The sequence below is a fragment of the Octodon degus genome, unplaced genomic scaffold, assembly GCF_000260255.1.
Source record: "Octodon degus isolate 3935 unplaced genomic scaffold, OctDeg1.0 scaffold00067, whole genome shotgun sequence".
Lineage (NCBI taxonomy): Eukaryota > Metazoa > Chordata > Mammalia > Rodentia > Octodontidae > Octodon > Octodon degus.
The window spans coordinates 6,913,107-6,927,538 of NW_004524643.1; the positions used below are offsets into that span (position 1 = coordinate 6,913,107).

The 14,432-nt window shown below is 46.9% G+C and overlaps 1 protein-coding gene and 1 pseudogene across 1 annotated transcript in view; both read left to right on the forward strand.

The window, feature by feature from the left end:
- The window catches only part of Spon1 (spondin 1), a 317,562-nt gene that overhangs the window by 22,275 nt on the left and 280,855 nt on the right, over nt 1-14,432 (forward strand). Inside the window, exon 2 of the mRNA XM_004634900.2 lies at nt 1,676-1,782. Coding sequence (XP_004634957.1) covers nt 1,676-1,782 — 107 coding nt within the window. The remainder of the gene's footprint in view (nt 1-1,675; nt 1,783-14,432) is intronic.
- Nucleotides 3,671-10,529, forward strand: LOC105742688 (annotated as a pseudogene).

Sequence of the window (14,432 nt, forward strand, 5' to 3'; positions counted from 1 at the left end):
AGCGGATCAAAGCACCTGCAAGCAGGCTCAGGAGCCGGGGGTTCGATCCCCAGGCCTGCAGCCTGGCTCTGCCCCCGGGATGTGCTGAGACAGCAATTGAGACTGGACGTGGTGGCATGCGCCTGTAATCCCAGCTCTTGGGAGGCTGTAAACAGGTGGATCACTATGAGTCCGATCTAGTAGTGAGAACCTGAACACCCTGTAGATCCTTCCCTAAAATACAAAAAAAAAAAAAAAAACAAAACAAAAACAAAAAACAAAAACAAAAACAAAACAAAAAAACAGAATGGTTTGGAGGATTTGTTGACCTCTCTTTGTTTTTGCAGAGAGGTTTCTATCTACAAAATTGGAAGCCCAGATTAGAGGATTCTTGGATTTCTTAAAGTTCTAACTGTCAATCCCGTATTTGAAGCCCAGAATCTTAGCACTTTAATTTAGGCAATATAATCCCAATTTATGTCAATTTGAAGGAACTTGCACACCTATTATTTGCTTGGTAATAGGATGGAAAGGGAACCCAAACCCAGACCTCTCCTGCATTAATGCTCTGTCCAATGCGAAGGCAGGTCAATAGAGAATTGCAGTGCAGTCTCAAAAATTGAAAGGAAAGATTTCTGTCTCGGGACACCAGGGATCAATTGAGAGAGGCAGCCATCACACCTTGCCGAGAAGGCCCAATGACCAGATTTCAGTGGAAAAATAGTTTTACAGGATCACAATGCTGACTGCTGTAACAAATGACCACTCACGGGGTAGGTTTGTATTCAGTTTTCGCAGAGTATAGTATGGGGCTTCCTGGTCAGTGTGTGGTTCTTATACTTTTTCAGAAACCTGGTGTTTTTGCATCTGTGACTCTACTGTCTTTTTCCTGGGGCATCAGTGTCCTCTGCTGGGTCCCCTGTATTCAGCAGGTAGAGACGGCAGTGAGAATAGAGAGTCAGGAGGAAGTTTAAATAGGCCAGGCTTGGGAGTCACTGACCCACGTCTACCTGTTTCTTGCTGGCAGAACTCAGGCCCAAGCAGACCTAACTGCCAGGCAGTCTGGGTAATGTAGTCTAGCTGAGATTCCACAAGGAAAATGAAATGCGCTCTGCAGAACGTACAGGTGCTCTGCCACAAAAGGCATCGTAGAAGACTCTATGCTAGAAGTAGCTAAGTTGCTTTTCTGGCCAGTCTGATGGAAGTATATGTAACACGAGATAATTGTCAAGAGGAGTTTCTGACCAGGGACTTGATCACATTGGGATTATTGGTCAAGGGCTGGCTCATTGCAGTTGTGGTTGGTTGGTGAATTTCCAGGTGAGAGAGTAGATCAGGCACTCTACAGTTTCTAAATGTAAGAGAGAGGGCTAGAAATACACCTTGGCAGTCAGGACCCGGGTTCAATCCCTGGTACTGCATGGCCTGCTGGCCCTGGAGCCCTAGGCACACCATGCCGGTTCCAGAGCTGGGCGTGGTGGTGCACATCTGTAATACAAGTACTGGGGAGGCTGAGACAGGAGGGTCACTAGGAGTTCTGAGCTGCACAGTGAGACCTGGTACCGGTGAGCCTTCCCAGCATCCTCTGCGCTCTGCCCCCCAGGTGTAGGATGTTGATAGAGAATGCACTTCCATCCATTTGACCAGCAGCACAGCTGATTCCTATGTTCAATAATTGCTTTCTTCTCTCCCACAGTGACACTTTCCGCTGCCCCGCCCTCCTACTTCAGAGGCTTCACATTAATTGCCCTCAAGGAGAACAGAGAGGGTGATAAGGAGGAGGACCACGCTGGTACCTTCCAGGTAAGACCCCAGCTAGGCTTCTCTCATGGCTCTGCTTTCACTGCAGGCAGCAGCCATGTGCAAGGTGGAGGTGCTGAGTGTGGAACAGGAGAGGCCTGAATGTCTTACCCATGTGGCCTCTGCAGTTGCCTGAGCTGGTCCGCCTTTCCAAAGGCCACTGGAGTGCAGGCACCAGATGCCGGGAGTCTGTCTGAGCAGCGCTGGCCGCTCTGTCCCAGCTGATCACGCCGCTCCTCCCTGGTGCTGGTGCCCTTGGCAGCAGGTGATGCAGTGTGTGGTGAGAGCAGGAGCCTGGCAAAGCCCTGCGTGGGCGCTGTGAGGTTGACTGGTAATTCTTGAGTACGGGGAACAAGAGCTCAGGACAGCCAGACTGGAGAGAGTTCAAAGTGTGGGAGAAGGGCTATTAAGGGAACGTAGAGACTGATTTATGAGGGAGATTAAAAGAATTACACATGCTTTGCTTGGCTGAATGAACAGGGCTGCGTTTAAGAACTGGTGTTGGTCTGAATGTCCATGCCTGCAGAGCAAGCCCCTCCAGGGCAGGCTTCCTTTGCCTTTGTACAAAAGGGCACAGCCGGACGAAAGTGGGTCAGGAGAAGAAAGGGAGTCTCAAAGGCGAGGCCCTGACGGTGAGTCGGATTTCACCATGGAACGCCCTTCCAGGGGAAGTGGCGGGAATGCCATCCCCTCGCAGCGGCTTAGAAAGGGGCTGCCAAGTTGTCAGAACACATCCCGAAGGACTGGGGTGATCAAGGGGGAGGCCTGGCCCAGTTTGTTGTAAGCATTTCTCATTTCCAGTTTCCATTGTTCTGGAATTTATTTTTATCTGGCATTTGCAAACTGACTTTAGAAAAGACTCAGGACAAATCCATGCAACTCACAGTTGGCTGCTAGAGACTCTGGGACAGTGGACGGCTCCTCGGAGGACTCTGCTGCCAAATACTTTCCCACTCTGAAGTCATCTTTTAATCCATGGGGACCAGGTTGTAATTTGGAATCTTATGATTTTAGAAAATGTGTCTGCTATTGTGTGGGGATTCTAGGCTTCTGGCCTAGTGAGACTATACTTGCTGTAATGTCCTTCTATGGCAAAGAAGTCCTTGGCATATGTTAGAAGTGACCGCTAATACAGCCTGTATCTGCCAAGTCCTTCCTTTATGCCAGGCAGTGTGGTAAGCGCTTTACCTTATCTCAGTTTATCCAAACTTTGCTTAGTTTATTGCTGTTTAATTCTCAGAACAACAGCTCTAGTACATACACGCTGTTATCTCCATTTTCAGACTAGAAATTTGAAACCAGAGAGATTAAATCACTCACTCAAGCCCTGTAGGTAGCAGAGCCAGCCCCCTCTGTCAGGGCATCCCATGGCCAACTTCCCCACAGTACTGCAAGCGCTTCTTGCACAGGTGCATTTGGGCAATGAACAGTGAGGTTGCCAAGGCTGCCAACGGGGTGGGGGCACTCCCGTGGAATCCCTCCAGCTTGTTGTGTGACAATTTGCCTAGAGATGTAGGTGACTGACCCCTGTGGTGGCTGAGAGCCTGGGTATCAGAGTGGTAGCAGAGGTGAAGGTCCAGTAAGAAACCTTTGTGTGTGGAGGGCGGGAGCTGCAATCCTAATTGTCACCGAAATAAAATTGATCAGCTTCCTAGTGAGGTTTAGTGGTGTAAACCCCAAAGAATTGAAAGCAGGATTGTGAACGGATATTTGTATATCAATCTTCATAGCAGCATGATCCGTGAAAGATGGAAACAACCCAAATGTCACTGACAAAATATGACTTATAGGGAACAGGAATATCAGTCAGCCTTAAAAGGAAGAGAACCATCATGCATGCTACAACATCGATGAAGCTTGAAGGCATTATGCTAAGTGAAATCAGCCAATCATGAAGCGACGAATGTATGACCACACTCACACGAGCTGCCTAGCAGAGCCAAACATTCACAGGGATAGGAAAGGGAACGGTAATGGGGCCAGGGGAAAGTGGAACTGGAGAATTATTGTTTAAGCAATATGGTGTCTCAGTTTGGGAAGATGAGAAAGTTGTGGAGATAAATAGTGGCGGTGGTGGTGGTTATACAGCTGTGTGGGTGTGTTTAATGCCACTGCACTGTACACTTAATGGTAAGTTTTGCTTTAGGTATAAATGTATTCTACCAGATGCAAAAACCCCACAATGCTTAGTGTTAGGCCTAGTGAGGATACTGGTGCTTCTTAGACTGCTGCTGCAGTTTAATTCACTAAATCATTAGTCTTCTCAGCTCAGTGTTTGTTCAGCTTAAATCTTGTCCTTGCAACTGATAGATGGGTTGCCGCTCACAATGGGAATCCAGTTCATATTTGCTGAATAAATGAATGAACAAACGCTCATTCCAGTGGTTTCCTGAACTCTGTGCTTATGCAGGACATTTTCAAGGCTCCTATTCCTTTGTGATCTTCCTCCTCCTCTTGGAGCTTCTGACATCTGTGTTTTGTTTTTTTTTTTTTTTGTTTTTTTTTGAGACAACGTCTCACGGGGTAACCCGGGGTGGGTTTGATCCTAAGCTTCCACCTGCCGCAAATGCTGGGATAACAGGCATGTGCCTTCAGGCCCCGCCTGGCGCCTCCTCTTGTTAATGGCCAGGAGTCTTGGGCATGTTCTCATCAGCGGGCATATGCACCAGCTGGGAACTTGTTAGCCATGTAAAGCTGAGGCCACCCAGACGTGCTAGATCAGACACAGTTAGGGTGGGATGTAGGTGTGTGTTAGAAGCCTCGAGGTGGTGAATCAAGTTGGGTGTCTGCTTGGGCTTGGGAACCCTGACTGTGAGGAGAGACAGGTCAGCCGTCCAGCCCCATGTCCTCAGCCTTCACGCCTCACACGTGCCTGCCCTCTCTGTCCATTTATGGTGGAAGTAGGTGAGACCAGAAAGTACCCAGCACCCAGTGATGATGGTGACCAGGACAGCTAGCGCTTCCTGGGGGTGAGGGTGCCAGATAGCGCTCTCTGAGGTTTCCGTGCCTCAGCTGGTTCAGTCCTCAGTAGCATGGTGAGGTAAGTATTAGTACCCTATTTTTCACAGCTGAGGAACTTGCGGCTCAGGACAATTAAGGAACTTTCTTAAAACTTCAGAGCTGATGTGATGAAGCTGCAGTTCAGGCCCAGAAGCCCAGCCCTACTCCGCTGCTAGAATTGCTATCTACACTGCCTCTCAGAGTGCATGCATTCAGGGAAAAAGCGAGGGTCCACTGAGGCTTTTTAGCAATTTCTGTGACCACTGCTTTACATACTTTATCCTCTTCATTTCTGTGTCGATGTTGTGAAGTTGGTGGTAATTCACTACAGTAGCCCAGAGTCCTGAGGGCTCAAAGTATGTGACAATTTTTTTCTTTTTGTTCTGCGGTACTAGAGATGGAACTCAGAACCTCAGTGCTCAGCTAAGCCCTGCCTCCTGCTCCCCTTTAAACTCGGTTTTGAGTCAGGGTGTGGCCAGGTTGTCCAGGCCAGGCTCAGACTTGCAGTCCTCCTGCCTCAGCCTCTCAGCATCCAGGTGTTCACGACTGCACACAGCTGCCACTGTTCTGCGGATGCCTCATATCCTCACCCCTCCTCTGCCCTTGTGCCACTAGAAACACACATTACACTTGGTTCCCATCCTCCCAGAGCTTAGTTGGGGAGGAATGGTGGCCCATCTTGCCTCTCCTACTCCTACGCAATGCGGCCAAGCCCATACCCCTTCCAGGTCTTCTCTGTACCATGGCTTAGGAGCCATTCACCCATTTGGCAGCTCCATGGAGGCTCTCATTTGGGCCCAGCACCAGGTTAGGGAACTGGGGATGCAGTAACAGGAGAAACACTGCTGTCTCCTCAAGGGGCTTGTGTGTCCTCCTCCTGTTCCCTAAATTAGAGCTCATTGCTGGGGGAGAAACGAGTCACTTGGTAGAACAGGAGCAGACAACCAGAAACTACAAATGCCATTGTAATAAAAATATAGTGATTGACAAAAACATGTACCTCTTTGGTTAATATCCTCACTCCAAATATGGCCACTCTGAGCACTGAACAAAATTATAACACTGTTTGGAGGCCCTGTCGTGCTATGAATTTCAGTCAGGCCTTGGACTTACTTCGTAGCACAGGCTGGCCTTGAACTCATGGCAATCCTCCTGCCTCAGTATAATACTTTTAAACTCCAGAGAAAGATTACATTTGTACCTCTAATGGGCTATTTTGCTTCCAAATGAGTGAAGCTTTACCCAAATACAAATACATCTTTACCCAAATACAAATACCCAATACACTTGCCAAATACAAATACAGCAGAAACAAACTGTGGCACTGCCTCTGCATCCCATTACTTTAAAGGGAAAGGAACAACGGACTCTGGGCACCTGGGAGAGCAAGGGTTACAGCTCTCACCACCCCTGCAGGTGCCTGCAGCCTCAGGGCTCTGCCCAGAAGCCTTGGCACCACTGGCTGCCAAGAGGGAAGAAACACAGGAATCTCTCTCTTATGAGCCGGCTGGGTGTGCTCACGGTTAATTGAAAGTGACAAGGAATTCAGAGACTGTACTGTCTATACAAAAGGATCCCGCCAGTCTTTACAAGTCTATGTACTCAAAACTGACTGTGCCCTGGACCTCTGTGGTTGAGCCAAGTGCAAGCTGCCCCTCTCTCCTCTGCCAGGACTGTGCTGAAGTTTTCCCAGGGAGGCCAGCCCTGATCACTCTCCAAACCTTCACCCACTGTGCCTCCTTTCCCTGAGCTGGACCCCTTATTCTTTTTCCTTAATTTCTCCCATTGCATTTATTGCCTCCTGACATACTCTGTTTCCCTCGCTGACCTGTGCAGTGTCTGCCCCTTCCCCCAGCCCCAAGCTCTGTGAGGCAAGGTGTTCTTCTCCATTCCCCCATGGCCAGCAGGAGATATGCCCAGCCTGGACTAGGCAGTCTCTCAGGTGTTAGACAGGACTTCCCATGTTTTGACAGTGCATGCTCGCTATACAGAGTAGTGGGTTTCATTTTTTGCACATTGGTATATACATACGACAAACTCTCTTTCCCCTCTCCACCCCAGATTCACATTTTTCAGGGCAGGAGAGCAGTATTTCAATGTATCGGATGGATTTTGGTCATACTGCTGCCTTCTATTAGCTATCTAATATCCCTCTCCCTTTCCTTCCTTCCCTTCTCTCTAATATTGCTCTCCCTTCTATTTTTCTGTCATCAATACAATTGTAAATGCAGTATTTGTGCTAGAATTCAAGCTGCTGCTGCATAATACCGTGGCTTTATTTTATCTTTATTTTTTATTTTTATTTATTTATTTATTTTTTTTGTGGAACCGGGGATTGAACTCAGGGCCTTGCACTTGCCAGGGAAGTGCTTATTCCACTGAGCGCTTATTCCACTGAGCCGGCCCCATTTATTTTATCTTTAAGGTGTGTAAGCAGCAACTCATTTGGATTGTCAACCACCACCAGGCTCATTAATAAAGTGATGTCTTCTCAGAAGTTCCCAACAAATAACATGCAGACAAGTATCTTAATAACCAAACCTTCTGTATTATTATTACTATTATTATTTCACAGTACTGGGAATTATACTCATTACCTTGTACTTGCCAGTCAGACACTTATGCCACTGAGCTATATCCCCAACCCAAATCCTTCTGTATTTTTAACTACTTATTTAAAAGCTATTCTTGTAATTCCCTCCATTAGCAATAAATGTTTACTAGTATCAAATGGGCTCAGAGACATGTTGGAACCTAGAAGGGTTTTGACACTTTTCTAATAAAATACTACTGCAAGGTTTTCCCCCGTCAGGAAGTCTCTTTGAGTTTATCTTATGCCCCTTGTAAGACATTAGGATTTCTCCTCTGCCATTTGTGATCATAAATAAGGGAGTAAAGAGTCTCTTATATTTGGTATTCATTTTCTTTTTTTTTTTTTTTTTTGTATTTTAGGGAAGGGTCTACAGGGTGTTCAGGGTCTCACTACTAGATCGGACTTGTAGTCATCCGCCTATTTACAGCCTCCCAAGAGCCGGGATTACAGGCGCGCATCACCACACCCAGTCTCAGTCTTTGTCTCAGTGCACCCCGGGGGAGGGCCGGCATGGCAGGCCCGGGGATCGAACCTAGGGTCCCTGGGCCTGCTTGCAGGTGCTTTAATCCGCTGAGCTATTTGGCCAGCTCTGGTATTCATTTTCTAAGACAGATTTTTGGATGTGCGCTCACAAACAGGAAGGATATGACCATGTCCGTGGATTTGCTGTATATTGCTAAGGTGATCCCCTTCTCTCCCAGATTTCTCCCAGCATGCTTTTCAGCCGCCCCAGTGTGTGTGTTCCATCCTGGCAGCAGCACCTGCTAATTAAGGGAAACCGATCTGCGATCAGGAGGAGGCATCCTGGGGTTTGAGCAGGCTAACAGGATGAACCCAACAGAGCACAGCGAAAGCTAGCCAGGGGACAAAGCAAGGCAGCTACTTGGGTCCGTACAACCAATTGCTCAAGTAAGCATAAGAGCAGATTTGGGTTTAGAGCAGCATGTATAACTATAGAAGAGATCGTGAGATGCAGCCTGGAGCAGGCGTCCAGAAACACAGAAACTGGATTTGGTTTTGGCAATTGTTTTTCTTTGTCTTACTGGGGATGGAACCCCCAGGGCTTCGCACTGAGCTGCGTTTCTTTTTGAGGCATGATCTCACTGGCTTGCCTAGTCTGGACTTGAACTGGAGATCCTCCTGCCTCAACCTCCTGGAGCACTGGGGTTGCAGGTACGCACTGCCACACCATCCTCTTAGGGAGTTCTTCATCTATTCTGAGAGCTCACAGCACTGCCTTTCATTTTTTATCGAGCACACATTTCTAGTGAATGATTGTCGAAGCATAAAATACATTGTTTCACTTGCTCAAATATTTCTCTTTTGGAGTGGTCGTTACACTTGATAATGATTTTTATAGGATTATTATTTCTTTGCCTTGCCACGCTGTAAGAAAAAGCCGCGTCTGTGGCTCGCCATTGAAATTGTAAGGACTAACACTGTGTAATGTGTGGTAAATATTTGTCAAAGTGAGTTAATGTCTCAGTTACCAGGTATGTGCAAGACAATGTGTGCTACTAGGTTCTGAGTAGATAGAGATGCGTAAATAAGGTGTGGCCTTATTTTTGGAAGGCCAAGGTCAACACCAGAACTTCCCAACCCTCGCTTGCTATGTGTTCTAGTAAATCACAAATAGGCTGTAGAAGAACCTAGATACTTATTTTCTCGGAGAGTAGCATGGCTTCTTCTGTTTATTACAGGGAAATAGTATTTCTCACAATGATGTGCAGTAAAGGGAACTTCATAGAAGAACTATGTTGCCGCCCACTAGATGCTATAATGTTTGCGCATGCGCAAAGGAGAAACCAACTATGGCCCGAAAGTGGGGAGTAGAGCTGACCTGGGAGGACAGAAAACATTTATAGTGATCATTTTCTTGTCACTTCACTTTTATTCATTGATCGCTCCTTGTAGAGACGATCATTTTTGAGCTATCTCTTAGGGTGGCTGGAATTTGCTACTGAACAGGGGTAAAGGGGAAGGCTAGATGGAAGGGACGCTCCCCTCCAATTGAAGACATGCCACTTTTAATGTTTCGCTGTATCCTCTCTGATGAGTACACTGAGGCTCACAAGGGCGTAAAGGTACACTAAAGGTTTTCATGAAAAATAAATAAATAACTGGATCAGAATAAAGGACACGCCACGCCTGGCCCTTCTCTTCAGGAGCTCACAGGATGTAAGATGCCTCTGTGGAGCTGTGATGCTGGAGGAGATATCAGAAGCACGCATTTTAAAGCAGTGTCAACACCTCTTGTTTGACGCTTCCTTTCGGAAAATTGCCTGGTGAAAATCATTTGTAGGAAGAACAAGCAGGCCAGGGCTGCAGCTCAGTGGTACAGTGCTTGCCTAGCAGTGCGAGTGCCCGGATGAAGACTAGCTCTCCTCTGGAGCGGAGCCCTGAGGCTGGGAAGCACAGCTAATGAGGCTTCGGCAGTACGCCTGCCACGGAATGCTCCTGTGTTTTGTAATGGAAAATACAGAGATTGCTGTGTGTTCTGGTAAATCACAAATAGGTTGTAGAAGAACCTAGATAGTTATTTCCTTAGAGAGTCGGATGGTCTCATTTGTTTATGGCAAGGAAATAGTACTTCTTACAAATGATGTGCAGTAAAGGAACATCATAGAACTGTGCGTTAAAGATAGAGGATAAAGAAGACAACATGTCCTTTTGTAAGCTGTAGCGGAAGATTAGTAATATCTAGGTAGACCTCCATCTCCTGTCAGATCCCATCCATGGGTTCCGCACTCTTGTCCCCATTTGCAGGTAGAGTAAGACTGAGGGGGCCTTTGCTGCGACGGAAAGCGAGTGCAGATTCATCTACTCAAAGCCATAGGATGCAGAAAGTCGGAAAGGAAGCCGCCCCCCAAGAAGATGACAGGCACCCTAGAGACCCAGTTTATCTGCCCCTTATGTAACCAGGAGAAGTCCTGCGATAAAAATGGACTGTGCAGGAAACACTGGAGTCATTTCCTGTACTCTGTGCCTAGAGGAATTCCAGACGCCCATCACTTACCTGTCAGAACCTGTGGACGTGTACAGTGATTGGATAGACGCCTGTGAGGCAGCCAATCAGTAGCGACTCTAAGGACCCACCCCCCCCTGCGCAGCCCCGCCTGCCACGGACCCGCCCACTGGGCACCAACACAGATATTCCAGGGGTAGCCGGGTGGGTTCAGGGCTGTCTTGGCCACCTGTGTCTGGTGGGTGTGAGTGAGTGTTTGTGCCTCTAGGCTCAGGGAGCAGTTGAGTTGCCAATTTTGAGGGACCTCGTCGGTCTTGCTTGGCTCCAGAAATCTATTGGATGCTCCCTCTTCGGCCCCAGCCTCCCCTGGACTTGGGCCTCAGTTTCCCTTAGAGAAACTTTCCTGGATAGGAGGTGGATGCAGGACTTTTCCAGCCTCGACAGCAACCTGCCCCTGTGCCTTGGAGTTGAAGCTCTCATGTCTCGGCTCCCTTGGCAGAGCGAGCCAGCCCCTCTGCACTAACCGGAAGCCCATTTCATCTGTTGATTTTGTAGAGGAAGCAGGGCTGGTTTGGGGAAGCTGTCGGTCATGAGACCCTCAATAAAGCAACCAGTGGAAAGAAAGAAAGAAAGAAAGAAAGAAAGAAAGAAAGAAAGACAGACAGACAGACAGACAGACAGACAGACAGACAGACAGACTGACAGACTGACAGACTGACAGACTGACAGACTGACAGACTGACAGACTGACAGACTGACAGACTGACAGACAGACAGACAGACAGACTGACTGACTGAGGGAACCAGAGATTTGATGGAAGGTACAGAGCCAGTAAATATCAGGGAGTGAGGATAAAACCTCTGAGGTCTGGGTCATCATCTCTATTCTGTATCTTATGGTTCCTGGGGGAGATGTGTGGGAGAGACAAAGACAGAACTCAACCTCTTGTTCCCTAAAATCCATTCTAGGTTCTTTCAAAAATCACACCAAACTTTCCATTTCACAGATTCATCCTCCTCCAGGCATTAGCCCTTAAATGCCATCTTTCATCTCTGCCACATCCTTATCTTTTATGGATGCCGCCCAGAACCTATGCCTTGGAACCGCCTCTGGCCTCTCAAACACTTGGCTGGGCTTTTTGACCCAGATCTTCACACCGATGTGTTACTCTCCCTTGCCCTCCAAGACTCTGCAGAGAGGCTGGAAGCTGCGCTGTGGCCGCCTCTGATTCCCATGGTCTCCTCAAGGCCTGGCATACAGGCCAGTTGATAAGTGTTTTCCAAGTTGATGGATGACTGCCGCTGGAATTTCTGGCCCAGCCCTTGGCTGCTGGCATTAGCTGGCCTCATACTTTCCTGCATGGGAACTAGCATCGTTCCCACATCTGTTTTCAAAAGGTCTGGTAATCATTTTCAAATTTGTGGTAGAATCGTTTAGCAGTAACATATAATATTTTACCACCAGAACAACTTTTACTGTATGTTTTATCATTTTTAAGAACACCAATAAGTCACTGTGGGATCGTGCCACCTCTGCATCTTTAATACAAAAGCAGTGCACCTCTATTACAATGGCATAAGACTGAATTCTAGTTTTGCAAACAATGAGAACCGTCATGTCTGCTTTTCAAAGGAGAGTTAAATTCAAAGAGCGGTTCAACTATTATTTATAGAAACAGTAACCTGTAGCAAATTTAAGTAATTTTTAATATTAAAATTAATTTAGCAATGCACATTTTATGAACACATGACTTCTCATTTTATTTCTTTGTGAATAAGTAAGTGAACCCTGCTATGTACAAAGTGTGTTTTGCGCTCTAAGGATACGACTGTAACTACAACAGCTTCAACAACAACAACAGCAGCAAATCTGCCATAGTCCCTTAACCAGATCTGGCAAGTCCAGTTCTTATGCAACTACCTCCTTGGAATAAAGTTCCAGAACTTAGATTTTTGTCTGATAAACTAATTATTCAGCACAATCCATGCATCCAGCCTTCCAAGGTTCTTCTAGATGTGGCCTCTTCCTGAACCAGGGATTGAACTCAGGGGCTTATGCTTGCCAGGCAAGCGCTTGTTCTACTGAACTATCTCCCTGGCCCCGAATGTGGCCTCTTTTATCCAACATGATTGACAGCAGTCTTCACCATCTGAAGTCTATTGCTGAACAAATGAGCCTGTATCTCTGCCACTGACACATGCCTCAAAGACTGCATTTCCTCTCCTTCCTCGTTGGGGTTTCTTTACAAGGCTAGCTTCTTCACTGCCTTCAGGTTTCTTCTCCAGTGTCACTTTCATCAGAGCCATTTCTGATTGTATTTCATGAAACAGTATCCTCAGGATGCTTAATCCTATTTTTTTTCTGCCTTTGGTTTTCTGTATGTGACTTAACGTTACTTGATGTATTGTGGGTTTGCTTGCTCAGTAATTATTTCCCATCACAGAGCTGTGAGCTCAATGGTCAGGGTAGGCAGTAGTTTTGTACCCATTCAGCACTATCATAGGGCCTGGCATGTACTAGGCGTTCAATAAAAGGCTGCCAATCTACCCGGTGTGCCTTGTAGCGATCAGACTAAGGAACAGCTGATTGTTGACAATGAAAAGATGACTTTATGGCAAAAACAAGAATCTTGGCAATCGTCTTCAGCCTATTCCCTTCCTAATGTCAGCAGACTCCCTCTGGGCTTTTTCATATGTAACGGTACAAAGACACACAAGTGTGCACGTGTACACACACACACACACACACACACCCTATTCCTACTGCTGACCTCTTTCCAAAGCAGCCTGTACTTTTGTAAGTCTCTTTCTGAGCCATAGTAAAGATCTCCACCAGAATCTCAATGTAATCTTATTGTTTTAGGAATAATATAGCCCTCACACCTCACTGACTATTTAAGATTAGGCCACTTAGTTTAAAATGCTGAACCCCTGTTTCCTGGTCTGTCTATTTGGAATAGAGCTGTAAAGATTTGATGAAGACTTCTGGTTCCCTCCATGACATGAGAAGAATTTAGAGGTCCTTATGAGAAAAAAATTGAAAAAACAAACATCAGCACCTCTAATTAGATCCATCACAGAATTGAGGTCCCAGGGCATATTAGCCTGCTTTATGTCACTATAATGAAACACTAGAGGCCAGATCATTTTTAAAGGAAGAGGTTTATTTAGCTCATAGTTCTAAAGGTCAAAGGGTGTGTATTAGCATCAACTTAGTGTGGTGAAGGCTTCCAAGCAGATGGCATTACCAGGGCAGGAACACTGAGAGGAAGAGGTCACCTGGCATGACAGGAGCTAAAGGGCAGGGAGGAGCCTGGCTCTGAAATGACTAACTTGGAATCCCACAGGAACTGCCTTCATCTCCTGGGGCAGCACCCACAAGACCCGAACAACTCTCATGAGGCTCCATTCTTAAGCATTTCACCACACTGGGTCCCGACTTCCAAACCATGAACCCTTAGGGGATACACTCGAACTGTATCTGATTCATAACACAGGACAAACAAAACCCAGAGACAGGTGAACCACAGGAACCAGTTTGTCAGGAGCAGAAGCTGCCTGAAGCAGTAACTCGTGGGAACCGGAAGAGACAGGAGGTAGAGTGTGGGCTAGTTTGAGTGAAACTCTTGGCAGCCCAGGCTTAGTGGGACCCCACACTTGTGTGAATTTTACTCCCAGGAACCCACTACCAAGTTCTTTCAGTAAAAGTTATCGCTTCAGGTATGAGGAGAGGAAAATCATTTTGACATCTGCCCAGATGGTTCTTGACAACAAAGGTCTGCCCACAAGGAAACTACCAGAGCGTTCTCTGATCTGGGGGAAAGGCAGTGAGTCTGTCCAGCACCCTGTACCCTGCCTGCCTCACAGAAGGAGAAAGAGAGGGGGAAAAAGGCTGAAAGACTCATTGTGCAGTCCAGAGACTGGCCCAGGAAAAGCTGAGAGGCATCATAAGATAAAAGAGTGTTTCCCCTTCCCAGCACCTCACCACCATCTCAGCAGGACTCAGTGCTGGGGAGGCTGAAAGCAGGATCATCATGAGTTTGATCTGTGTAGCAAGACCCTGCAACAACCAAATACATTTTAAAAAATCTAAAA